The sequence below is a fragment of the Vulpes lagopus genome, chromosome 3, assembly GCF_018345385.1.
Source record: "Vulpes lagopus strain Blue_001 chromosome 3, ASM1834538v1, whole genome shotgun sequence".
NCBI classification, from domain to species: Eukaryota; Metazoa; Chordata; class Mammalia; order Carnivora; family Canidae; genus Vulpes; species Vulpes lagopus.
In genome coordinates, this window is record NC_054826.1 from 112,215,174 (window position 1) to 112,242,960 (window position 27,787).

At 41.5% G+C, this 27,787-nt stretch overlaps 1 protein-coding gene and 1 non-coding gene across 2 annotated transcripts; one reads left to right on the forward strand and one right to left on the reverse strand.

The window, feature by feature from the left end:
- Nucleotides 1–654: 654 nt before the first annotated feature.
- On the forward strand, nt 655–27,720 carry CDR2 (cerebellar degeneration related protein 2). The gene is made up of 5 exons (XM_041750926.1): nt 655–1,058; nt 7,730–7,842; nt 23,285–23,433; nt 23,689–23,853; nt 25,342–27,720. The coding sequence occupies exons 1-5, from the start codon at nt 980–982 to the stop codon at nt 26,189–26,191; spliced, it is 1,356 nt and encodes a 451-aa protein (XP_041606860.1). The 5' UTR covers nt 655–979; the 3' UTR covers nt 26,192–27,720.
- Nucleotides 13,208–13,280, reverse strand: TRNAE-CUC. Its single transcript has one exon. It is a non-coding gene; the product is annotated as a tRNA-Glu (tRNA).
- Nucleotides 27,721–27,787: the final 67 nt, after the last annotated feature.

Here is a 27,787-nt window from a genome sequence, read left to right on the forward strand (position 1 = left end):
CCCTATTCCCTCCCCCCACCCCGACACTCAAATGGGGGCCCTTCATTTCAGGGGAAGTGAGTACAACTCTCAAGGGTTTGGAGGTGAGCGCTCAATCAAGGAGAAGACAGCTAACAGCTCTAAACTACCGACCCATCCGTAATTTCCCCAGCTCGAGGAGCGCACAGCTGGGGGTCCAAAGACCAGAAGGGGCCAGCCCGGCAGCGGACCTCGGGCTCCCGGCACCCTTCGCGCCTCCGCTCGCACGAAGGGCGCCCACGACAGCCGCCCACGGCTCGGACGCGGGCCCCCGCCCCTGCAGCCCATGTAGCCTGCCCACTGGCTAACTGGCTGGCCGGACACCCACCACTGGCGCCGCGGAGGCCGCCAGCTCCACCGCCAGCACCCCAAACGCTGGCCCAGGAGCGACCCAACGCAGAGGCGAGGGCGGGCCCCTCGGCCGCACCCCTTCGCCTTTCCCCCGCCTTCTTTGTTTCTTCCGGAGTCGCCATTGGCTGCTTGCCCGCGAGACCGGGCGACCCGCGGGCCTGCGGTGAGACGGGATTGGACGACTTCGCCGCCGCTCGACCGGCGGCCCGCTCGCGATTGGCCGAGGCGCCGCCGGGGGTTTGAATTGCGGCCCCGGCCGGGGAGGGTTCTGCCAAAGTGCCACGTTGGGCCCGGCTGCGGCGTGAGGAGCCGGTTCAGGGCGCCGGCCCGGGCGCTCGCGCCGGGGCTCCGGTCGTTGGGGCCGTTGGGCGGCTCGAGGCGGGCCGGGGAGCCGGTGCGCGGCGTGCGGGGCGGGGCGGGCCGCCCGGCGGCGGCGGCGGCGGCGGCCGGGAGCAGCTCTGGTCAGGAGGCGCGGTGGAGCCTGGGCGGCGGCGCGTCCCGCCCGAGGGCGGCTCTGGCTGAGGGCGGAGGAGCCGGTGGAGCGCCCGGGGCAGCGGCTGAGGCGGGACGGCGGCGGCGGGGGCCGCTGCCCCCGGAAGAGCCGGCCGAGATGCTGGCGGAAAACCTAGTGGAGGAGTTTGAGATGAAGGAGGACGAGCCGTGGTACGACCACCAGGACCTCCAGCAAGGTGAGGGCGCGGTCACCCCCCACACACACACTCCTCGGGAGGGCGGCCTGGCCGGGGAGCCCCCGGGCGCGAGACCGTTACGAAGTCGCTCCTGCCCGCGGCCGGGGGCCGCCAGGTGCGGGAACGTCTGGCGCTCACCTGGCGTGGGGACCCGCCACGCGCCCAGCCCGCCGGAGGCCGCTTCTGCGCAGTGATCCTCGCCACCCCTGCGTGTGGGCCGCGCTCGGTGGGGGGCGCTTCCCCGGGGGGACCCCGCGTAGCCCGCGTGGACGGGGAGCCGCCGCAGGTGGTCGGGGTCGCGGGGGGGGGCGGGGTGTGTGGCAGGAACCGTGCCGGGCCCGCCCACGTCAGCCGCCCCATCCGTTCCCCCGAGAGGAGCTTCTCTTCTCTTGCTCCCATTTCCCAGATGAGGAAAGCGAAGTTAAAAGGGCCAAATGACTTCGCTCGAGTCAAGTATGGGGGCGAGCATTTTTTGAACTCACACACTCAGAACGAGGAGTCATGGCCACTGCCCAGACCCTGTGTCTTCTTTATCACCGATTTACAGCTTCTTCAGTTGGGTGTCAGAAAGTTGAAAAAAAAAATTTCTTTTTTGTTGCTTATGCATAGTTCAGATGCCAAGTGAAAGTGACTTGAGGCACTTCTTTGCGGTTTGCGCTGTAGCTTTTATTTTATTATTATTATTATTTTTTTAGTTAAAAACAGGCATTGGGATCTTGGCCTGCCTTGGATTTCTTGCCGAAAGTGTCTCCAGAGAAATCTTGGAGCAGCCTTCAGTTTGGAGCCAGTGCCCTCCCTTTTTTTTTTTCTTTTAGTATTAATAGCGGGAATGTGCAACTGGGGACACTTTTTGAGTGTGTGGGTTCTTAACACTGGTGTTCATTTGATCCTCTCATCAAGCTATATGAATCTAGTAGATTCTATTATTGGGGGATCTAGGGTTCCACTCCAAACTTCAGAGCAAACTTTCTTAGCCACTATACTGAATACTCCTTAGGAATTTTTTTTCAGGCACCTTCGGTGTCTGCAGTTCTGGGTAAATCAACTTTTTTAGCTTTAAACGTGCACTGAAAATTAACATCTAATTGAGGTGACTATTAAATGACCATGGTGTTGGTTCATGCTAATCATTGAACGTGGGGTGGCAGGGAAGGATGTAGGCTTGAATGACTTGTACTTAGAAAACAAAACAACTCTTTTGGGGAAAGGTGGCTTTTGATATGTCGTGGACAGTCACTTAAACTAAAGTAGTTCACCATTTCACTTAAATAGCCCAAGCTGTTCAGTGGCTGCAGTGCAGTATTTCCCATCATGTTCTGAATGTCCATAGGCAAATTTGTCTTACAGCTGTTTTCAAAACTGCCCCCCCCCCCCCAAGGGGTTGCCTGGGTAGCTCAGCAGTTTAGTGCCTACCTTTGGCCTAGGACCTTATCCTGGAGACCCAGAATCGAGTCCTATGTCGGACTCCCTGCGTGGAGCCTGCTTCTTCCTCTGCCTGTGTCTCTGCCTCAGTCTCTCTGTGTCTCTCATGAATAAATTAATAAAATATTTTTTTAAAATTCCCTATAAGGATTGATGGCCTAGTTTGATACATTCTCCAGGTTTAATGAGGCAACCACTGCACAATTGGAGCATTTCCCTACAATAAATTATGTAGTTTGTATAATCACAGCTAAATATTTTTCTTAGCAAGCATAGATCTGTGCAGGCCCTCTCCTCTTTTTAAAAATCTAGCATACTTAGCACATAATAGAGGCTCAGTTTTAATACTTACTGAACTGAGTCGCTCACATAGGATTAGTGTTTTCATGGCTCCTTTCCATCAGGTGCTTTAGTCCACACTGCCCTTCCACCCTGTGGGAAGTTTTAGGAACAACCAGTCATAAGATTTCAGTCTATGGGAAACAAATGCAACATGTTGGCACTACATGTGGAATTCTTTAACTTCTGATCAAAACAAAGCCATCGGATGTTCAAGTTTAACGAAACTTTAATGAGCACAGGTCTAAATCAACTTAATGTCACTTTGCATTTGGAATTTGTTCTCTACTTTTTGGAAGACTTTTACATCTGTTACCACAATTTGACTTTGACATAACCCTGTATGTCATAACCAAGTGTGTGGGTTAGGAATAGATGTGAAATTCCAACAATCATAACTTGTGGAATATAGCCTGTAGAAGAATGAAGTCTGCACTGTGAATAAAAGGATATCTTTGTCCCAGTTTTTAAAAATTATATGTTAAAAAATACCTAAACTTCTAATGAATTTTTAAGTACATTAATTTTCCCCCCAAAAAAATATTTTTGAGTTTGTGCCAGGTATTCATCTAGGCATTGAGGCTACAGTGCCTATCCACAGATAGGATAGATAGGATCCTACTGCTGGAGTTGACAGTCTCAGAGTCTGTTTACTAGTGAAACCTGGAGATATTGCCTCCTAGGACATGCCCAACTACAGTGCCTCGCACATGGTAGGCCCTCAGTAGATATTTGGTGCTGAATACAGTTTGGGAGCAAGTCTGTCCTTTTAACCAGATTGATAAACACATCTAATGGGATTTTATCAAGCGCAGACATCTGTTTTGTTTTGTAAACATCCTCACTGTTTACTGAGCAAGGCTTGTTTGGAGAGAGCTGCTGAAACAACTTTTTAAGATCCTGTTCTTAAAGTCATTAAATTACAAACCTGTTTCCTTTAGCAACAGAAGAATGATTTAAGTAAATTGACCATATCAAAGTTTGCGGAATTTTTTTTAATTTGCTGAAAAATTCTAACTTTGGAAGGCTCTGGTCCACCATATTTATACCTTGTTAGAAATACGTAAAGCTTATCCAGGCAGAAGGAGAAAACCCTTTGCTTTTACAGAACACTTTGATAAAGAGACTGTCTTTTGTCAGAGAGCTGAGTTGGCTCAGTAAGAATACTGACAATGATCTCTGTGGGTAAGATCCTTTCTGGGACAGCAGGAGCCTTCTATGCAGGTAATGATGGTGCTTGCTTTGAAATGTGCCCCTGAGAACAAGGTGGAAAGACTTCAGAGACTGAGTTTTCTTTTGGTCCAGCTTCTATTATAATTGTCATTGGTGAGCTGTGTAAGCTTAGAATAAGGTTTCAAATTCCTACTCTATGGATCAGCAAATGAAGTCTTAGTTTAAAGGAATCTTCATATTTCTACTTTTTGTGATGAGTACATTTTCCATGTGTACAACTAATTTGCTGAATCATTGTTGGAGGGTCATTAAAACTGGCACCATCATTTTTCTTGATGTTTATATTCAGGTTTTTTGCTTTCCCAATTATAGTAACGTTGGCAACAGGAGTTACACAGAAGCATCACCAAATGACGCATTTGATTTTGTAATAGGAAAAGCTTTCAGCTCTAATGTTGTTGAATTACTGCTGCAGACCACAGCTTAACATGGGAATTTGTTGTCCTCATAGTTTGTGAAAAACTGAAGTAAAATAAAAATATGATAGCAGTGGAATTTAAAGGTTTCAGAATTCTGGAAGAGAGATTCTTTGAAAAAATTGCTCAGCTGCCAGAGCTAATCTTTTGCTTTGGCATAGGGCTGAATAGAGTGCCTGTTTAAAGCTTACAGTTTATGCTGTTAAAATAGATTATTATCACTTGCAAAGATTAATTAGTGAAAGTATTAAACATATGAGGGTATTAATAGGCTTTTAATTCTTAAGCCTGAAGTGAAAATACCACATAAGTGTGGTATTTTTAGTGGCTACCTAGTTCAGTTCAAAAGGATGTAGAAAAGACAACCTCTTAATGAAAATCTTTATTGTAAAATGGAAATGATCAGGTACATAAGACTTCAAACTATATTGTTTCCTTTCCTTTTGTGCCTTAATTAAAAATAAAAAGGACATTGAACATTCTCTCATTCCCCCCACTAATTATTTAGAAACCCTTCTTGGGCTTACTGCCAGCTTTTGGCTCCTTTTGGTTATGGAAACCAGATGCTACACAACAGGAAATAAAAATTTTTTTAAGACCAAAAAAAGACCCTGTCTTTAAACTAACAGATGAAGTAATATCCTATTATGCAGTGTGACTTCACAGACACTTACTTGTAGTTGAGACTTGTTTTGCCAGAATTCTATCCTGAACATCTATGAAATATTTAGGAGATTGAGACTTCAGGTTACTGAACCAGGTTGGGGCTTTGTTTAACTGGAAATAAGGATTGAGATAAGGACAAGTCTCAAATTCTTTTCTGCATGCTATTTACTAGAAGAGTACTGTGCTTGGCATCTCTCTGCAGCAGCGGGAGCAGGAAAGCTGCTCCTGGCTGTGTGTTAAGTAGTAGGCAGTTTCATAACTGAATGAAAGTAGTTGAAGATGGTCTCAAGTTAGTCTTGATTCTGGAAGAGGTTTTGCCTCAGGTTTTGATCACTGATTAAGAACACCTTTGGTGAGTCTCTGGCCCTTCCCAGTGAGGAATTACTACCTTAAAACAGACCAGGAGAGACTTAAGTAATGTCTAGGTAATGTTTATATGCTTTGCCTTAAATAAGCGTGGTGCCCCTTGTGTAGGGCTATATATACACATTACATGTCCTAGGAGTACAAAATAATTATTTTTGGAACATCTGCAAGCTGTACATAGCGCCTTTTGCATTTAGTGAAAACAAGATATTAACCTGCCTGGAATTGTGTGTTTTCACTGGCAGAGCAGGCAATAAAAGCCAAGTAGCTCAACTCTGATTTCTCATTGCCATCTATAAAAAACAAGTGATAAGATTAAGTATCTCAAAGAAGGAAATTGACTGTCTACCTGAAACAAAGAGGTGTGTGGGTCTCCCCGTGTAAAGACATGGGATATGAAGACTATGAGATTGGAACCTGTTGACGGTAGTTTCTGTTTTGCTGTGACTCACCATGTAGATGTGGTCAGGTCAGTTAGCATCTTTGTGCTTCACATTGTCTCATTTGAAAATCCAGGCTAAATACCTTTGAAAGATAGATTAGTATCTCTCTCTCTCTCTCTCTTTTTTTTTTTTTTTTAAGATTAGTATCTCTTAAAAGCTTTGAGCTGTTTATAAAGGTTCTATGCCTTGTGAATAGAAGATGTTATTTCATAGACTTGTTATCTGAAGTCTTCTGCCCATTAATGGATATTGTTAATATTTAAATCATGAGAGAAGGTATGTTAACACCTATCTACCAACATACATACTGTTTTTAAAAAAAAAAAATTATTCATGAGAGACAGAGAGAGGCAGAGACATAGGCAGAGGAAGAAGCAGGCGGCTCCCTGCAGGGAGCCTGATGCAGACTCCATCCTGGAACTCCAGGAGCATGCCCTGAGCTGAAGGATGCAGACTCCATCCTGGAACTCCAGGAGCATGCCCTGAGCTGAAGGCAGATGCTCAACCACTGAGCCACCCAGGCATCCCTATACTGTTTTTTTTGTTTGTTTGTTTGCTTTTAATAAATAGGTGTAAAATGTTTTAAAATGAGCTGGAGTGGTGTGTGGTAGATTTTGATGATTTGTTTTTTTCATAATGAGGGAAAACTAACCAAGTAGAATACTAATTATGTACTCTGATGGACAGTACCAGGTAACAAAAGTTGTGGCTTTTCTTTTACCACTTTCTCTAGGTTAAGTTTTAATGTCAGTAATAATGAATAAACCTAAAACTTTATTTGTCAACCTCTAAAACTTAAGTTTAAAAAGCGTATGTAGTAAGATTCCCAGTTTTCATAATATTTTTACATAATAAATGCTTTTTGATGACATTTTATGACATAAATACTTTTTATGACATTAAGTGAAATGACTTTCCATCATACTTAAAATAAAATGTAAATATTCTTTACCATGGACTGTAAAATTTTGTGTACTCTGATTTCTGTCTGCCCTCCAGCTTCATCTCTTTACTCTTCCCCTCACGCTTCTATCACACTGGCTTTTTGTCAGGTCATAGATTATACCAAGTTCTTTCCTGTTGCATGCCTCTGGCTTTTTTACATGGTGAGATCCTCACTCCTCAATCAAGCCTCAGCTAAAATGTCCCTTCCGACTTTCCTTGTGACCTCCCTCTCTAGAATAGATCCTTTATTCATTATCACCAAATCTATTTTTTTTTCTTTTTCACACATCATATTCAATTGGTTGACAGATCTTTTAGCTCTACTTTAACTGTATCCGGATTCCTACCCCTTCTCTCCATCTCTTTAGACCAGGATCTATAACACAAACCTTGCTTTGACACTTGCATTCACAGCAGCCAGATTTCATGGGAACTTTAGAGACTATTAAAGATCAACCTGTACTTTGGCTCAAAGGTCTCCTGGAAAAAAATAGACAATAAAGATATGAATAAGTCCAGTCCATGAACAAATAATTATGGTGTTAGGCATCACCATGATGAATGATCATTTCTGAACTTAAGAATATATCTCCATAAAGTAGATCACTATTCTGTAGTTTTACAAGTATGGGTACATAAGAGCATGCATTACCTGGTAGAGGGACCCAGTTCAACTGAATTTTGAAAAGAACTCTTGTTTCTTTCTGTGCCATGCTACCTTCCATTGAAATTTGACTTAAATTTTATGTGTTGGGTTAGGTCTTGATTCATTCTTAAGGACAGGATTATATAAAATGAGTGAGATCATTTGCATTAGTCTAATATTCATTTGTTGTGCTAGATCTCCAACTTGCTGCTGAACTTGGGAAGACATTACTGGATCGGAACACAGAGTTAGAAGATTCTCTTCAGCAGATGTACACAACCAATCAGGAGCAGTTACAGGAAATTGAGGTAATTTACTGATTAAGAGAGTTACACTTTAAGTTGTGGCATGTTGCTGCTATTGACCAGTCATGTTCTGCTAAAATAGCACTTTCAAAGAACCATTGGAGAGACTTGGGAGGTTGATTTCTATTTTTTTGTGCTTTCCCAACATATGTCTGATGAAAGAAATTTCTCTCTTTACCTTGGTGAAGTATACTAGAAGCAAATGGTCCAGTGTTTACCATTATGTGAAACACAATAAAATTGTGAATATTATGCTTCGTTTTTAACTTTTTTTAATAGGTTTTATTTATTTATTTGAGAGAGAGTGTGAGCCAGAGAGAGAGAGAGAGAAAGTGAGCACAAGCAAGTAAGAGCAGGGGTGAGAGAGAGGGAGAAGCAGGCTCTCTGCTGAGCAGGAAGCCCGACTTGGGGCTCAATCCCAGGACCCTGGCGTTGTGACCCGCTGAAGGCAGACACTTAACCGACTGAGCCACCCAGGCACCCCATTTTTTCTTTTAAAAAATGAATTATGTAATATTTCAGATATGCCCAGAGGTGTAAGAGAATACAATGAATAGCTCTGTACCCACCACCCAGCTTAAGAAAAAACTACCCATACTATTGAGGCTCCCTCTTTGGTTATACCCCCTTCCCCAACCACTGCCAAATACCATCCTAAGTTTGGGTTTAGATGGAAAAAATTTTAAATTGTAGTACTGATTTCATGATGTGTTTAAATTTCTTGTGCCATTCAAAGAATTAATCAGGACAACCCAGGTGGCTCAGCGGTTTAGCTCTGCCTTCAGCCCAGGGTGTGATCCTGGATCAAGTCCCTCTCGGGCTCCCTGCATGGAGCCTGCTTCTCCCTCTGCCTGTGTCTCTGCCTCTCTCTCTCTCTCTGTCTCTCTCATGAATAAATAAATAAAATCTTAAAAAAAAAAGAATCAGGGATGCCTGGCAGGCCAGTGGGTAGTGTATGCAACTCTTGATCTTAAGTTCGAGCCCTATGTTGTGGGTAGTGTATACTTAAAAAAATCATAGAATGGATATTTCTTTCTCTTTGCTTGATATTAGTTTATTTACATTTTTGGTAGATTTTTAAATTTTATTTATTTTTTTAAAGATTCTATTTTATTCATGAGAGACACAGAGAGGCAGAGACAAAGGCAGAGGGAGAAGCAGGCTCCCCATGGGGAGGCCAATATGGGACTCGATCCTGGGACTTCTGGATCATGCCATGAGCCAAAGGAAGACACTCAACCACTGAGCCACCCAGGCAACCCTGTAGTAGATATTTTTTAAATTAAAAGAGTACTTTTCCCCTAATTATAACAAACTAAAATGAGAGTTATTAGATTAAGGCTTTAAATGCAAGGTGCTGGGGTACCTGGGTGGCTCGGTTGTTGAGCGTTGGAACCTCAATTTCAGCTCAGGCCATGATATAAGGATTGTGAGATTGAGCCCCTAGTAGGCTCCTTGGTCAACATGGAGCCTACTTCAGATTCTCTCTTTCCCTCTTCCTCTACCTTTCCCCACCCCCACCTTACATATGTACATGCACACTTCTGTGTTCTCAATCTCTCTCTTTCAAATAAAAAAATAAAATCTTTTTAAATATTCAAAATGAAAAGTAAAATGCAGGGTGCTATCTTGTAAATGGTCCCATTCAAGTAGTCCAGTTATGGGTTGGCCATGTGACTATAAAGATGATAATTTTGGGGGTGCCTCACTGGTGCAATCAGTGGAGCAATTTTTGACTTAGGGATTGTGGGTTTAATCCCCTTGTTGGGTGTACAGATTACTTAAAAATAAAATCTGTAATAAAATATAAAGATGATAATTTTGAATATTAACCTGACAGTTGTCTCATTAGAATACTTTTCTCTATGTTCCACCTCCCCACATACCTCCCCTGCCCAAAAAAAAGCTTTGCACTTAAATGACAACTCCTTCCTCTCAAATTGGTACATTAAAGACAGGATTCTTGTGTTTATGTGCACGAAAAATGTAAAAGACCTTTGAACAGTGATCAGAACTTAGTGGGGTACTTGGGTGGCTCAGTTGTGACTCTTGATATTGGCTCAAGTTATGATCTCAGGGTTGTGAGATTGAGCCATGCATTGGGCTCCACAGTGGGCATTGCGTGTACCTAAGAGTCTCTCTTCCTTGCCCTGTGCCCCTCCCTGAACCCCCCCCCAAAGAAAATACTAAAAAAGGCAAATTCATAATCTAAATACCCTTAATTTTACATAGTAGCCATAATTAACGTGTGTATACAGCAGGTCCTTCCCTTCATTAGGATTTATGAATACAGCTAATCAGGTGACTAGCTCTGTGAGAAATATGCTTTTATAATCCAGAAGGGTATATCTTGTAATGATATTGAAGTTATTAGCTACCACTTTTAGCATGTTCTATATCAAAAGAGCATAGAACATGCCATACCCAGATTGAATATACAGTTTCCAAGAAACGTAAAAATGCAGAAAAACAAGCATTTTAAAAGCTGTTACTAGGGGAGCCTGGACGACTCAGTCCATTGGGCATCTGCCTTCGGCTCAGGTCATGATCCCAGGATGCTGGGATTGAGCCCTATGTCAGGCCCCTTGCTCAGTGGGGAGCCACCTTCTCTCTCTCTCCCTCTGCCTGCTGCTCCCCCTGCTTACTCTCTCTGTCAAATAAATATGTACAATCTTAAAAAAACAAAAACAAAAAAAATGTTAAAACTAGCCAAGTGTCATACACAAAGAATTCATACCTGCTTTGTGTCATAGACTTTGCTTTACAACTCAGATTTCATAGAGCAGTCCTAGGGCCATATCATATGCTGTGAGACACATCTATTTCTACTTGGGTAGAAACATAGTCTTAATACACTGTATTGATGTTTTCTTTCAAAGCACTTTATAAATCACTATAACTGAATACTCTGATACATTTTTTAGAATATCTCCCAAGTATAGATGAAAAAAGGACAAATATTTGCATATTTAAGAGAATGATACCTATTTGTTACCGCAGGAGACTATGAACACAATTGCTTTATGATCTAAATGACTTATTTTCTTCTTTCTTCTGCCCTGTGGTATTGAGGATAATTAAACAGTTAAGACAGATTGTGGGCATTGTGAAAAAAAAAAAAATCCACAGATTTTTGAAATTCTCTCAATCTTCAAATAACACTATACCATCTATTGTCTTTTATAAGGTGTTGCAAAGTGTAATGGAAATGAAATGTCCAGTTCAGATCTTAATGATTAAATAAATATAAATTTAAATACGTGTATAACCTATTCAAATAAATTTAGCCTGGAATATTCCGGAAACATTTTCATGACTCTTCTTTCCATAATAGAGCATGTAGTTCCCTGGTTCATAGATCCAAGCATTGTTGCATTCAACATTTTACTCTTTATCCAAAGCTGTGTTTTGGCTGAGAACAACACTTTCATAGATTTTTTTTTCTCTACCATTGCAGTTGGCTGTCTTCTTTCTTTTTATAAATCACTTTATGAAAGTCAATGGGGAGGGACAAAATGAGGAGATGCAAGAAATGGCAGTGCTGGTTAAGCTCACTTAGTAGCAAGAGCACCCTCCCCGCAAAGTGGCCTTATTGCCTGATCAGGTCACATCTATTTCTGTGCAGACTTACAAGTCACAATATTAACTCCCAATAGTCTAAAACAAGGAATGCTCGATGCTTTTATAAAAGGAAGCAGGCAGCCAAAGAGCCTAATTCCATACTAAAAGGTGACCGTTTTTTATATGCTTATCATTGCAACCTTCAGGAACCACCTAAGCTTTATGAAGGCCCTTTCCTTAATTCAAACCTTATATTAGTTCTTTTTGTCTTTTAAAAAGTAAACTTTTTATTGAAATACACATACAGAGGAACGCCTGGGTGGCTCAGCAGTTGAACATCTGCCTTTGGCTCAGGTCATGGTCCTGCGTCGGGCTCCCTGCATGGAGCCTGCTTCTCCCTCTGTCTCTGCATCTCTCTCTGTGTCTCTCATGAATAAATAAATAAAATCTTAAAGAAATATATATATACAGAAAAAAGCACAAATCCTAAATACATAGTTCAATGAGTGTTCATTAACATACTGATGAAACCAACACCTAGGTAAGAAATGAGAACAGTATCAGCTCTGCTAGTCGTCACCCACACTAACCAGTATTCTAATACCTAGATTAATTTAGCCTGTTTGAACTTTACCACTTTTACAGGTTTTAAACTAACTTTTTAGAATGTTTATTGGGACTTTTCCTGACTAGAAAAGTAATATATGGTCATTTTTAAAGATAGAAAAACATGTAGTTGAAAACCAGAAAGTTAGCCCTACCACCTGGAAAAATTTGAAATGAGACCATCCAGAAGAATGGTACTGAAACTTGGAAAATAATAGTATAAAATCTCCCAAACTGTGACACATTATAGACATTATAGAAAAAGACAAATAGGAAACTCTCAAGGTGTTTTATAAGAACTACAAGTGTGCTTTCAAAGACTCGCAGTGGATTTCAAATAATCCTCGTTAAAATTTATCAGTATTTTTTAGTGATCGTTTTAGGTTTCTTTTTGTTAAAAGAGTCCAAGCATGAGTAGGTCAAGGGGCAGAGAGAGAGAACCAGACTCCCCTCTGAGCAGAGAGCCCTACACAGGGTTCCACCTCAGGACCCTGAGATCTTTCCATAATAGAGCATGTAGTTCCCTGGTTCCAAGGAGATAAGCCAAGTAAGCTTATCTTTGAGTAAGCCAAAGGCAGATGCTTAACAGACTGAGCCACCCAGGTGTCCCTCAGTGATTGTTTTTTATGTAAAAAAAAAAAAAAAAAAAAAAAATTATTGAAAGTAAAGATTGGCTTCAGAGATACCTATAGTCTGTGTGACTTTTATTCAGTGTTGATTTGAACATATAATTTTTCAAGACTGCCGAGCAAGTTTTTCTCTCCTGGATGAGGGGGGAGGAGAGAAGCCTTGGAGGGTAATGAGATCTGGCACCATCAGACATAATCGGATTCTCTTAAAGATTCCTATAATCATGTAAGCAAGTCTACAGCCTTATGTTTTTGTTACATCTCCTCTTGGAAACCTGCATTATTCCCATAAGCCTTGTCACTACCACTCAAAGTAGTCTGGCCTTCAAGATATCCTTTCTTTCAAGAACTTATGTCTTCCTTGGAAATTTTAAGGCATTTTATGATTCCTCTGCTACATTTATCAATATTCTGTATATTTATGATTTGTTCTAGTCTACCCACCCATTTCCCAGTGCAACATTGAAGGCTGTTGCTATGTTTATTCATGGTCTTGTTTTGATGTTTACAGAGTAAACATCAATAAATACTTGTTGAAACCTATATCCTTTTTTTTTTTTAAGTAGGCTCTGTGCCCAACATGGGGCTTGAACTCATGACCCTGAGATTGAGAGTCACATGCTCTACCAACTGAGCCAGCCAGGCACCCCTTGAAATCAGTATTTTAAGAAAGGGACAGATTAACAATTTGCAAAGCACTTCTGATTCCTAAACTGTGGGTTTCCACCTCGAGATTTTTTTTAAGGCAATAGGGGCACTGGCTTTAGCATTAGAAGATTCAGGTTTAAGCCCTCCATCCTATAGCAAATAGATGGAGACTTTAGGCATGTGAATTACCTCTCAGATCCTGTTTTCTCTGCTGTATAATGGTGATAAGAATGCTTGCACTACATTGGCACAGGGTTGTCCTGAAGGGATGAGGTTATGTAAGTGTATTTTGGACAGTATAAATTGTACAATTTATCCATGTTATAAGAATTTTGGTAATGAATCTTAATTTAGAAAAAAATCCTTTTCAGTTACTGGAAAATTGATTTTAAAAACAAGCCAGGCTTTTAATAGTCAGATTATATTATAGGTGGTTTTTATTTTTATATTCATGCCTCTTCTCCCCCCGTCCCCCTTTAAATTTCCTACAGGGGAAATAAAGTATTTTAATCAGGGAAAAGGTTTTTCAAAGGTAAAAGGAAATATTTCTTCAGAAATGTAGAAGTCATTTTGATACTAAATTCAGAGGATTTGGGCAATAATCCTTAATAGAAGGATAATCCCAACACTGCATAAAAGCCAGATTTCCATTGCATTCCTTATGTGTTTTTAGTTGGGGTTTTTTGTCTTTTCTCCTTTACTCCAGGTCACGGTTCTGCAATTGCAAATAGTAATATAATCTTGCTGGCCTTTCTTTTTTTTTTTTTTTTTTTTTTTATTTTTATTTTATTTTTATTTTTTATTTTTTATTTTTTTTTTTTCTGGCCTTTCTTTTTGAAAGATTTGCCTCAGTTAAGTTGAACTATTTATAGCTTTTGCTTATAACCTGAACCTTGTACTCCTAGTCAAGGTGGCATTCTACGCAAATTCCAAGAAACATGTGTAATAACTCATAGAACTAAACTTTGATACTCTTGACTATAAAATCGACATTTTTGCCTGTGTTTTTGCTACTGTCGTGTTTGCCTCCCCATGTTTTGCTTAAATGTCTCCCTTTCCGTTGATATGTTTAATATGACAGATGCTTTTGTACTTGAGTTTTGGCACTTGAATTTTGGATCTTGGCAGTCCTGTCGAATTCATTTGAGGTTGTGTGTCAAAGATTCTGAATGGAGAAAACCAGAACATTAGAAGCCTATCTTTGCCTTTAAATGAAGGGTAGAAAATGAGCTAACTCAGTCCCTTCTAGATTCAGAAAAAAATTGATAAATACTAATTTGAAACTTTGGAGGTCAAGTGTTAAAGCAATGTCTGACCACATACAGTTTTGATTCTCTGGTCTGATACCACTACTTGCTGGGAGATCTAATAATTTTTCTTTTAAGTTGCCGGCCAAGTTAGTCAGACTTCTGTGTTAGGCAACCTATTACAGATTCTTGTAGAAGTAAAGGGCTTTTCTGATTACTTTTGATTTAATAATAATAAGATTAAACTCCTACCACGTGAAAACAAGCTCCCTGCCATTCTTTAGATTGCCATTAAAGCCAAGTCCTCTAAGACCAAAATATTACAAGCTCTTCATAAATGGTTTCATTGTGTTTTTATCACAAGTTTATATATCAAATGAGAAGGACTTACTATAGTTTTTCTTGATACATAGGTCCTCCCCACCCTCCCAGTCTGTGGTTGCACTTTTTGCAGTTTCAGTTACGTGGTCAGCCCCCATCCAGAAACAGACAATTCTCCTTCCATTGTATGGTCAGAAGGTGCCTGGTAGCTTCACACTGTGTCACAATGCCTGCGTCACTCACCTGGCTTATCTCATCACGTGGGTGTTTTATCAGCTCATGTCATCAGAAGAAGTGTAGGTACAGCAAAGGAGATATTTTGAGAGAGACCACATTCACATAACTTTTTTTTACAGCATATTGCTATAATTCTATTCTATTATTCTCACTGTGCCAGATTTATAAATTAGACTTTATCATAGGTGTATGTATAGGGAAAAAACATAGTCATATATTTAGGGTACGGTGCTATCCACTTTTTCAGGCACCTACTGGGAGTCTTGGAATGTATCCCCAGTGGAAAAGAGGGGGACTGCTATCGCCTCTTTGTACTTTATTTACATATTTGTTTCCTTTATATTTGAACTTTATATCTTTAAAAGGGGACAACAATTAGGGGCCCACATAATAGCTGGTAGGAATTGTAAATGTTTTTCAGATTACTGGCAATAAGTAATGTTTTTCAGATTGTGCCATGGGAATAAGTACAGAGAAGTCTATAAATGAGGCAAAAGGGAGGGAATTAGTGGCTATTAGGACCTTTTCCCAAGAGGGCTATAACCAAAGCCCTTCTCAGAATCTTTTAGTTAAGTCTCCACATTTCAGCAGTCTTAGTTGTGGTAAAGAGCACGATAAGCTGTTGTGAATAGAGGTCTAGAAATTGCCATTTTGGGGCGCCTAGCTGGCTCAGTTGGTAGAGCATGTGACTCTTGTTCTCAGGGTCATGATAGAAAGAAATTGCCATTAGCCAATATTTTTTGAGTCCCTACTATGTATCAGGAATTGTACTAAATGGACTAGAAAGAGAAGAGGCTTCCCTTTTCAAGGAGGGTCAGAAAGACTGGACACTGGGATGCCAGGGTGGCTCAGCAGATGAGCGCCTGCCTTTGGCCCAAGGCGTGATCCTGGAGTCCTGGGATTGAGTCCCACATCGGGCTGCCTGCATGGAGCCTGCTTTTCTCTCTGCCTATATCTCTGCCTCTCTCTCTCTCTCTGTCATGAATAAATAAAAATCTTTAAAAAAAAAAAAAAAAGACTGGACACTAACAAGTAAGCACTTGGTCATTTGTTATTATGCTAATTGTTTTAAAGGAAACTAATAAGATACCTTGGGAAAGGTGCTGCTTGAGGCAGGGTGGTCTGGAAAGGCTTCTGAAGAGATTATGTTTGAGCAGAGGCCTTAGGACAATCAGAGTTCTTAATCATTCTTGTGCCATAGATCCCTTTGGCTGTCTGGTGAGGTCTGTGATGATCCTCTTAAAATATATAGAATAAAAGGGAATCTGTTATATTGAAATGCCTTATCAAAATATTGAAAAAATAAATATATGATATGGTAATGTTTGTCAACCTAAAAAGTATAATTTCAAATAGTGATGAGTGTAGCCAATAAATCAAGATTTCTGCAATCACTATCATGTGATATGAAAATATCTGTGATTTCTATTGGTGATGAAGTCCTAGCAACCCCATCATACTACTTATGGCTTGATGGCTTGTTGCCTCCATTCAGAATCAAAGCAAGTGGTAAATATTGGAAGTTAGAGAAAATAAAGATATATATAACTTCTCCCTCATTCAAGTTCACAGATCCTGTCAGTTCTGTCTGTGGACCCCAGATTAAGAACTGCTGGGTTAGATGGAGCCAGTTAGGAAAAACACATCCCCTAAGGGAAGGGGGAGCTTGCTTAGAGTAAGGCAACTCCATAGTTTTAAGGTAAAGATACTTTGATTGTGAAATAAGGATGAATCAATAGCTCCCTGGTGAAACTGGAAGAGCCACTTAAGAGACAGTTGGGAAAATCTTAATTAAGACTGAAAAATAAATGATAGTAAGGGGATTATTGGGAGGTTTTAGGTATGATTAAAATTGTAGTTAAAACAAAAAGTCTTTTAGAAATATATGAATATGGATATTTAAGATGTCTTGGATTTGCTTTAAAATGATTGGAGATGAGAATAGGAAAGTAGGGATCCCTGGGTGGCGCAGTGGTTTGGCGCCTGCCTTTGGCCCAGGGCGCGATCCTGGAGACCCGGGATCGAATCCCACATCAGGCTCCCGGTGCATGGAGCCTGCTTCTCCCTCCGCCTGTGTCTCTGCCTCTCTCTCTCTCTCTCTCTCTCTGTGACTATCATAAATAAATAAAAAAAAAATTAAAAAAAAAATAATAAAAAAAAAAAAAAGAAAATACTGTGGAAACCCACGAAAAAAAAAAAAAAAAGAGAATAGGAAAGTAGAAATGTCACAAGACTGATGATAATTGTTGAAACTGGATGATGGATAGATGGGGGCTTATTAAACCATTTTTTTCTCTTTTATATGTTTGACATTATCCATAATGTTTTTTTTTTTAATTTTTTTTTAATTTATTTTTATTTATTTATGATAGTCACAGAGAGAGAGAGAGAGGCAGAGACACAGGCAGAGGGAGAAGCAGGCTCCATGCACCGGGAGCCTGATGTGGGATTCGATCCCGGGTCTCCAGGATTGCGCCCTGGGCCAAAGGCAGGCGCCAAACCGCTGCGCCACCCAGGGATCCCTATCCATAATGTTTTAAAAACATAGTAGAGGGCACCCCGGGTGGCTCAGCTGTTTAGCGCTGCCTTCGGGCCAGGGCCTGATCCTGGGGACCAGGGATCGAGTCCCACATTAGGCTCCCTGTGTGGAGCCTGCTTCTCCCTCTGCCTGTGTCTCTGTCTCTCTGTCTGTCTGTCTCTCTCTCTCTCTCTGTCTCTCCTGAATAAAATCTTAAAAAAAAAAAATGAAATCTCTAAAAACATAGTAGAGGGGCAGCCCTGGTGGCTCGGCAGTTTAGCACCGCCTTCAGCCCAGGGCCCAATCCTGGAGACCTGGGATTGAGTCCCACGTCAGGCTCCCTGCATGGAGCCTGCTTCTCCCTCTGCCTGTGTCTGCCTGCCTCTCTCTCTCTCTCTCTCTCTCTCTCTCTCTGCATCTCTCATGAAGAAATAAATAAAATCTTAAATAAAAAAAACACACAGATAAAATTAGCCATGTATAAAGAGTCTGTACTTGGGTGGATGAAAGAAGCAGCACACAAGGTCAGGACCACTAATGTATTATTTCGGGGGATGTGACTAAAAGAACATATTGAAGCATAACTGGTAAAGAACGCTGCTGGGGTGGTTAGAATTGCACTTCATCTTAATGAAGAGCTGCAAGTACTAGTCCTATGGAGGGAAATGGTAAACATGAAGCTTAAGAATCATTGTTGATCCAAGTGAATGCTGATGCCTCCTGGACCTAAGAGAAAAAGACATTAGTTTCGGGGAGGGGAGACTTCCAGGGTTTTCCATGTCCAAGATCAACATTTCTCTGATAAGTGTGATCCATGGACCTCTTGTACTAACCTCACCTGGAGTTTTTGCTGAAAATGCAGAATACTGATTCTACCCTAGTCTCACTGACTCAAAATTTTAGGAGAAAGGGGTATAGGTTCCTGTAGTTTGTTTAATAAAGCTCTCAGATAGATGAATCTTAGCACATGCAAAGTTTGCAAACTAACTGTAGCTGCCTCTTCCTGAGCAGTTTTACCATATGCTGACGCTGTGCTGAACCCTTCACACACTTAACCTTACCGCAGCCTTTGTGAGATAGGTGATGAGGAAATATCGCCTGAGAATTAAGGTTACTTGCCAAAGGTCACCCGGTTAGAGGTGGTGAAGCAGAACTTCAGATTCTAACCTATGCTCTTAGATACTGCTGCCTCCCACCAGGCTCTTTTCTCTGATCCTATACCCACCAAAAGATTTCTGTGGGAATTGACCTCTCACCTGCCCTTTACAGAGGATGTGGGTATTCCAGTAACTGGGCAGAGACAATTCCTGTGGTAAATTAGTAATTAGTGTCTGGTCTATGTGTTAGCCTTTTTCAGTCGTTGTAAATCGGTGCCAAAGAATACTTGACACCTATACTTGATATAAAAGTAGCTTGTGAAGTTTCTGTACCCTTTGTATGTATACCTGTATCCTAAACTTTGTCCCTAAGAGATTGAACATATTCCCATCAGTCACAGGAACCTACTATGACATGGCTAGCCAGAGGGCAGGATTAGGGGCCTCCTCCCAGGAGAAGCTGGTAGGTACTGAGGCAATGAAGGCTAAACATAGGCTTTGAGAGGGACCGTGATCAGTGTGTGCTCACCTACCTTATTTAATATTTTTAAATCCTACAAGATAGGTTAGTCATCAATTCATAACCCCTTATTTTCAATTCTGAACCCAAAGGCTCTATAAAACAAGATTTTTTTTTTCCTTTAAGTTTGCAGCAGATTCATTTGGCAGAAAACCCTGACCTGAACTGTTGTGAAGCTGTTTATAATCCTTATTCACACTTATCATTGCAGAAATATTAATGCTCGGGACACCTGAGCGGCTCAGCAGTTGAGCGTCTGCCTTCGGCCCAGGGCGTGATCCTGGCGTCTCCCTGCATGGATCCTGCTTCTCTCTGCCTATGTCTCTCTGCCTCTCACTCTCTCTGTGTTTCATGAATAAATAAAATCTTAAAAAAAAAAAAAAAAAAAGAAATGATCGATTACAGGATGCTGCTCATACCACACTGAGGATGTTTAAAGTTTTTAGTGTGTTTGCCACGTTGTCTTTCTACAATTGAAAGAATTTTCCAAAAACATTTTTGGCCCCTAGAGTTTCAGATGAGAAAGTTGAAGTTATGAGACTTAAGTGTTTTCTCAACATATTACCAAGTTATATCACTAGATTTTGAAAAAGATCATTTATTCTTTTTTTTTTTCAACTGTCACATTGTCATTTATAGTCCACTGAAAATCATTTAGCACATTCTTTGAAAGAAGTCTTTTAGCTTTGCAAATATAGTTGTACAGATTTACAGTTGTAAAGGTGACCTTTGACTCTTGACAACATGGATTTGAACTGTCTGGGTCCACTTATACAAGGATTTTTTTTTTGAAAATACAGAACCGTAGTGTAAATATATTTTCTCTTCCTCATGATTTTCTTAACATTTTCTTTTCTTTAGCTTACTATATTGTGAGAATAAGTATGTAATTCGTATAAACATACAAAATGTGTTAATCAACTGTTCATTCCATTAGTAAGGTTTCCAGTAGGCTATTAAAGTCTTAGAGGAATAAAAAGTTAACAAGTGGATTTTTGACTATGCGGAAGTTTGTGCCCCTAACCCCATGTTGATCAAGGATCAACTGTATAGTTGTACAAAAAGCCCCAAGAAGTGTTGTGGGGTTTTGTTTTGTTTTGTATTTTTAAGATTTTATTTATGAGAGCGAGAGAGACAGACAGACAGACAGACACAGGCAGAGGGAGAAGCAGGCTCCATGCAGGGAGCCTGACATGGGACTTGATCCGGGTCTCCAGGCCTTGGGCTGAAGGTGGCGCTAGGCTGCCCAGTTTTGTTTTTTCTTTTTAAGATTTATTTATTTATTTATTTGAGGGAGAGCAAGCAAGCAAGAGGAGCAGAGGAGAGAGAATCCCAAGCCGACTCCACCCTCAGTGTGGAGCCCAGTGCAGAGCCTGATCTCATGTGCCTGAGATCACAACCTAAGCTGAAACCAAGAGACCGATGCTTAACTGACTGGGCCACCAGGCACCCAAGACATGACTTTAAAAACATTTTCCAAAAAAAAAAAAAAAAAAAACATTTTCCTTGGGGCGCCTAGGTGACTTAGTTAAGCATCTGCCTTTCACTCAGGGACATGATCCTGGGCTCCTGGAATCAAGCTCTGAATTGGGCACTCTGCTCAGTGGGGGGACCTGAGCCCTCTCCTGTTTCAGCTTGGCCAATTTATGCTTGTTTTTTCTGTGTCAAATAAGTAAATAAAATTAAAAAAAATAAAAGAGCCACTAAAAAATAAGTAAATAAAAACACTATTCTTGGGGCTCCTGGGTGGCTCAGTCAGTTAAGCATCTGACTCTTGGTTTTGGTTCAGGTTGTGATCCCAGGGTCATGAGATTAGGCCCCACATCAGGTTTCATATTCAGCAGAGTCTGCTTAAGACCTTCTCTCTCTCTCTGCTCCTACAATGTGTACATGTGTGTTCTCTCTCTCTCAGAAAAATCTTTAAAAGTCATGTCTTGGGCACCTGGATGGCTCAGTCAAGTGTCCAACTCTTGATTGCAGCTCAGATCTTAATCTCAGGGTTGTGAGTTCAGAGCCCACATTGGGCTCTGTGCTATAGGCTAGGTAGGCATGTAGAATTTAAAATCATGTCTTTGGTCTTTTACCATTTGATCATTGGTGATGCTTTGAACCTACCTTTTTTTCCTCTTTCTAGTTGTGCTCCAGAGAAATGTTAGGAATATTTCATTTGGAATATATACTGTGTTTCATTGTCTTCTGGTGGAGTTGCTGTAGGAGAGGCAGTCAGTGTAATTTAATACTGAGGCATGAAGACTGTGATTATTCCCCTTTATCCTTGGACATTTAGAAAGTGATTTTAGCATTTACCAGAATAAATAATCTGGCAAAGTTCTCATGAATAAGGAGGATTATGGTAGGGCACCCAGGTGGCTCAGTGGTTGAGCATCTGCCTTTGGCTCAGGTTGTGATCCCAGGGTTCTGGGATCGAGTGCTGCATCAGGCTATCCGCAGGGAGCTTGCTTCTCTCTCTGTCTCTGCCTCTCTCTGTCTCTCAGGAATAAATAAAATCTTTAAAAAGGATTATGGTGATAACATTCTCACAATATTAAAAATAACAAGAGTCTTTGAATTATAGTAAGCTAAATATCTCTTTCTGGATAAGTCAGTTATTTCGCCTGTATTTTTGTCCAGAGTAGCTCGTTTGGAGAAAAAAAATTTCATTTTTCTTCCAAGCAAAAAATCATCTAAAATTCTCTACTTAAGGCTTTCTTATTTCTGTAAAACATGGTATTTTTGCTTAAACATTGATCATGTATTCCATTGCTTTTACTCTTGTGGGATTGTCAGTCTCAGATATTCCTGTTGAATATTAATTTTATGCATGCATTGTGCTTTAGAAGAGTAGACCAGCCTCATGATACATAGGATGTTGATAAGCATTAAGGAAAGTAAACATATAAAGGATGGCCTGTATTTATTTCCTATTAGACAAGTACTTTAATTGGGATTTAAAGATTTTATTTATTTATCCATGAAAGACAGAGAGGCAGAGACATAGAGGGAGAAGCAGGCTCCTCACAGGGAGTCTGATGTAGGACATGATCCCTGGACCCTGTATCATGCCCTGAAGTCAACCGCTGAGCCACTTAGGTGTCCCTTAAAGTTTTTCTTTACATAAAATAGACCTGTGGTATTATGGTATAATAAAAACCATGTATTTGATCTTTCTGTTTCGTGGCACAGAGCTTCTAAAACCATTGGAATTTCCTGAGGGATAGAATGGGAACTAGTTGCCAGAAGGAGCACAACCATAATATTAGAGAGTTAGAACCATCAGTCCAACCCCCAACCTCTGGGGAGGGAATGGGGGTTGGAGATGGAGTTCAGTCACCAATGGCCAATGATTTCATCAGTCGTGCCTATAGAATGAAGCTTCAATGAAACCCTGAAACAAGGAACACATTGAGGTGCTAATAGGCTAGTGCATCTTGAGAGGGTGTAGAAGCCCTGCACTCCTCTTCACCCCCATACTGTGCTCTGTGCATGTCTTCCATGTGGCTCTTCCTGAGTTGTCTTTTTTTTTTTTTTTTTTTAGTTGTTATCCTTTTTATAAAGTAGTCAGTATAGGGCAGGTGGCTCAGTGGTTTTAGCGCCACCTTCGGCCCAGGGCGTGATCCTGAATCAAGTCCCGCATCGGGCTCCCTGAGTGGGGCCTGCTTCTCCCTCTGCCTGTGTCTCTGCCTCTCTCTGTGTGTTTCTCATGAATAAATAAAAGTAAAATCTTAAAAAAAAAAAAAAAAAAGTCAGTATAAGTAAAGTGATCTCCTGAGGTCTGTGAGTTATTGGAGTGAATTATTAAACTGAGGGGAGGTTGTGGAAACCTTCAGATTTACTGGTTGGTCAGAAGTACAGGTGGTCTCTGGATCTTTCAACTGGTGTCTGAAGTGGAGTAATTTTATAGGACCAAGCCCTTCTGACCTGGAGTCCCTATAGGTAGGCAGTGTCAGAATTGAATTGTAAGATACCCAGTTGGTGTTGGAGAATCAAGAGTGGGTGTTCGAATGCTGCGGGTATTTTGTCTGTTTAATGTATAACCTGGTCACAATCATTTTCTCTTACAGTATCTGACCAAGCAGGTGGAGCTTCTACGGCAGATGAATGAACAGCATGCAAAGGTTTATGAGCAATTAGATGTCACAGCAAGGGAACTGGAAGAAACAAATCAAAAGCTAGTTGCTGACAGCAAGGCCTCACAGCAAAAGATTGCGAGGTAAATTTTCTAGACTCCATTGAGGAAGCCCTAGAGGGAAGTTACTTAGTGTAAACTAGAATAGAATGTGGCTTTAGTGGATTTGGGTCAATATGGGGTACAGTTTAATTCTTTATGGAGAATAGAGATTAAATTAGAAGTCCTTTCCAATTAAGAGTGCCCAGTTTGAGTGGCTGGCAACTAATCTCTCCTCACCTGCTGATGCCCTTAATTTAATATGACAAGCAGCAAACGGCTTGCTTCTGTTCCTCACAGTCTGACTGAAACAATCGAATGTCTACAAACCAACATTGATCACCTTCAGAGCCAGGTGGAGGAGTTGAAGTCATCTGGCCAAAGGAGGAGGAGCCAGGGAAAATGTGACCAGGAGAAACCGGCGCCCAGCTTCTCATGTCTGAAGGAACTGTACGATCTCCGCCAGTAAGAGCCTGCTGTTCTGTGGTATTAATGAGTGGGGAAGCGTCTCCTGTCAGCGACACATCCCTGATTCAAGTAGATTAAAAGTACCCTTTTATGAATTGCTACTTGGTGATTAGACTACCAGTGGTTTGAGCAAAACCACTTAACTTAAATATACAACTGATCGAGTTCTTGGGCATTAGTAATTCTGCAAAAATTTATTTTTAGAAATCTTGAGAGTATTCATTTCAGTGCTTTGCATGTGTTAAGTCTTCGTTTAAATTAAGTTGTACTTCTGATAGACTACAGGTTGGGGGTTGTATTTCGCATTAGAGTGGAAAAAATCGAAATTTCAAAAAAAACTTTTTTGCCTCAGAAATGCCTTTATAGGGATTCCTGGGTGGCTCAGCAGTTGAACATCTGCCTTTGGCTCAGGGTGTGATCCCAGGGTCTAGGATCGAGTCCCGCATCAGACTCCTTGCAGGAAGCCTGCTTCTACCTCTGCCTGTTTCTGCCTCTCTCTCTGTGTGTGTCTCATGAATAAATAAAATATTTTAAGAAAAAGAAAAAGAAATGCCTTTATAATTTAGAGTTAAGGGACTGAATATTTAAGAACTACTTCTTGAGGGGATCCCTGGGTGGCGCAGCAGTTTGGTGCCTGCCTTTGGCCCAGGGCGCGATCCTGGGGACCCAGGATCGAGTCCCACGTCGGGCTCCCGGTGCATGGAGCCTGCTTCTCCCTCTGCCTGTGTCTCTGCCTCTCTCTCTCTCTCTCTCTCTCTCTCTCTCTCTCTCTCTGACTATCATAAATAAATAAATAATTAAAAAAAAAAAAAAAAAGAACTTCTTCTTGAGCACATATGTGGCAGGTGCTATGCCAGACATGAGGAGTGGTGAGCAAAATAGACCCAGTTCCTGCCCTCCCACTTCAGTCTCGGGGAGAGGCAGGTACAAATCATCACACAAACATGGTTACAAGTTACCTAGGACTTTGCACAGGAGAGCTAGGCTTCTGCATTTGGTGGCTCTCAGCCTTGACTCTTGATCAAGTCACTTTGGAATTTTTCAAACAGCAATACCAGTGAGTCCCTAAGGCCTAAATCGGGATCTCTGGGTACTGGGAAAAACCTGCCCAGGTGATTCTGATATGCAGCCAGGCTTGAGAACCCCTGGGCCATTCTAATTTCCTTCACAGGAGTCAGTCATATCACTGGACTTAGAAAATGGGTGTCCTGTTAATGGTTAAAAAAATAGTCACAAAAATTATGTTTTCTTACATGTGCTTATTTGCTAGCCTTACAGAATTTCATTTTAACCACTGCTCTAGTGTAGAATAGGCAAAAAATTAATCACTGTCACATTCCTCAAAAATATTAAATTGAAAAAACAATATTTTCATTCCCAATTGACCTATGTAATGTGTGTGTGTGTGTGTGTGTGTGTGTGTGTGTGTGTGTGTGTGTATTTTTTTCTTTTTGGTAATATGTTCTTTCAACATTTTTGTCCTAGACACTTTGTGTATGATCATGTGTTTGCTGAGAAGATCACTTCCTTGCAAAGTCAGCAAAGCCCTGATGAAGAAGAAAATGAGCATTTGAAGAAAACAGTGACGATGTTACAGGCCCAGCTGAGCCTGGAGCGGCAAAAGCGGGTGACCATGGAGGAGGAATATGGGCTTGTGCTCAAGGAGAACAGTGAGCTGGAACAGCAGCTGGGAGCCACTGATGCCTACCGAGCGCGGGCGCTGGAATTGGAGGCTGAGGTGGCAGAGATGCGGCAGATGCTGCAGTCAGAGCATCCTTTTGTGAATGGGGTTGAGAAGCTGGTGCCAGACTCTCTGTTCATCCCTTTCAAAGAACACAGCCAGAGCCTGCTGGAGGAGATGTTCCTGCCTGTGTCGGAAGCACACAGAAAGCCTCTCAAGCGCAGCAGCAGTGAGACAGTGCTAAGCAGCTTGGCAGGGGGGGACATCGTGAGGGGCCACGAGGAGACCTGCATTCGGAGGGCCAAGGCTGTGAAGCAGAGAGGCATCTCCCTTCTGCACGAAGTGGACACTCAGTATAGCGCCCTGAAGGTAAAGTATGAGGAGCTGCTGAGGAAGTGCCAGCAGGAAGAGGACTCCCTGTCCCACAAGGCTGTGCAGACCTCCAGGGCACTGGCCAAAGAGACCCAGCCTGAGCCCGACACCAGCAGCTGGGAGCCAGCCTCTGCTACCCCAGAGCCTGTCAGTTCCCCCACCACCACCACACCTCCAGAATATAAAGCGCTTTTTAAGGAGATCTTTAGTTGCATCAAGAAAACTAAGCAAGAAATAGATGAACAGAGAACAAAATACCGATCTCTTTCCTCTCATTCCTAATTCAACCTCCAGCTCTACTACTAATTTGCCTATTTCTTTTCACCTCTCTCTCCAACTCCGACAAGTGTGTGTAAACCCCGCAGCCTAATAATATTACTCATGATGTTTGCCTCGTAGCTTTGCTTATTTAGCAGCTGCGAACAGCAGCAGGGAAAGAAGGTGGCTGCTGGTGTCTGTTCTGTAATCCAGATCTGTTTAAACTCCTCAGGAAATCCCATGACAACTGGCCTCTGGCTGGCACGCTGATTAGGTTGTGATTCCTTGAAAAGCCCCAGAACCAGTGGAGGGATAGATCCATGCTCCTAGGGAAGTAGGCCTGGAGTTACTATAGTGTATAGTATATAGAGGTTGTATAGTGTAGAGGAGCAAAAGGGCAGAGTTGAAACAAAATTAAAGCAACTTTTGCTCCTCCTCCTCAAAACCATAGAAGTCAGATGGCTGCCAAACTGAAGTAGCTTTCACAAACACTGTTGGATACTGTGAATTCATTAAGAAAGAATGTCCAGGAGAAAGCAGGGGTCTAATCCAGAATAAATGGCATTGACAAATACTCCAGGCCTTGTGTTTTGTTCCATCCACTAGTAGTTGAGCTGTGACTGACAAGTCATAATGTGTCTAAATCCAACCAATGCCGAACTGAAAAGGCAAGCTCCGGTTTGACCACAGTTAGCTTGTTAGCAGAGGTCCTAGAGGGCCTTCCCCACCCCCAACCCCCCACCTCCAGATGGTTTTCCTCAAAGCTGTAGTGGTTAGCAGAGGCAGATGTGTAAATCTTTCATTCCTAAAGTCAAAATAAAGCAGCAAGATCCAAGCCCTCACTCCTACCATGTTGTCCGAGCTGGCTCAGCTGACAGCCACAAGCTACCCTTGTTCAGTTCCTGTCGTTCCTGGAAATGTTTGTGACTTGTGCAGAATTTGTGTCTGCTACCTTAATTACTAAACAGTATTATTCTGTGGGAATCTACTCTTCCTCTCACTTGCATACTTTTAATTTAAAACTATTTAAGAGAATTGAAATTCCAGTTATTGTATATATTTTTCTAAAAACCAAATAAAACTACCTATGAAAATGAACAAATGGATCACTTATTTTAAGCTGAAACCATCTTACTGTTATAACCAACTTTCCATTTTTTTTATTCCAACAAATAACTCAGATTTGACCATGATTTTTTGGAGTTATTTTTTCCCCCATTCTTTGGGATCATGTTAATGTGTTCAGTAGAATAACTATATGATTGAAAAATATGTTCTTAAAGGTTTTGTTTATTTGAGAGAAGGAGCATGAGTGGTGGGGAGAGGGAGGGGAAGAACAGGGAGAGGAAGAAGCAGACTCCCCACAGAGCAGGGAGCCCAACACGGGGCTCAGCCCCAGTACCATGGCCTGAGCAGTAGGCATACGCTCAACTGAGCCATACAGGTGCCCCTATATCACCCCATATTTTTAAACAAAAGAGTATACATTAAGCCTTCTTCACTATATCTTTCATTTTCACTGAATCATGATCTTTGAAACACTTATCTGACCATCTACATTTTTTTTTTAATTTTTATTTATTTATGATAGTCACAGAGAGAGAGAGAGGCAGAGACATA

Coding starts and splice junctions, on each gene's coding strand:
- CDR2 (XM_041750926.1), top strand. CDS start 980: ATGCTGGCGGAAAACCTAGTGGAGGAGTTTGAGATGAAGGAGGACGAG. Junction 1,059..7,729: donor CCACCAGGACCTCCAGCAAG/GTGAGGGCGCGG, acceptor TTGTTGTGCTAG/ATCTCCAACTTGCTGCTGAA. Junction 23,854..25,341: donor GAACTGTACGATCTCCGCCA/GTAAGAGCCTGC, acceptor TTTTTGTCCTAG/ACACTTTGTGTATGATCATG.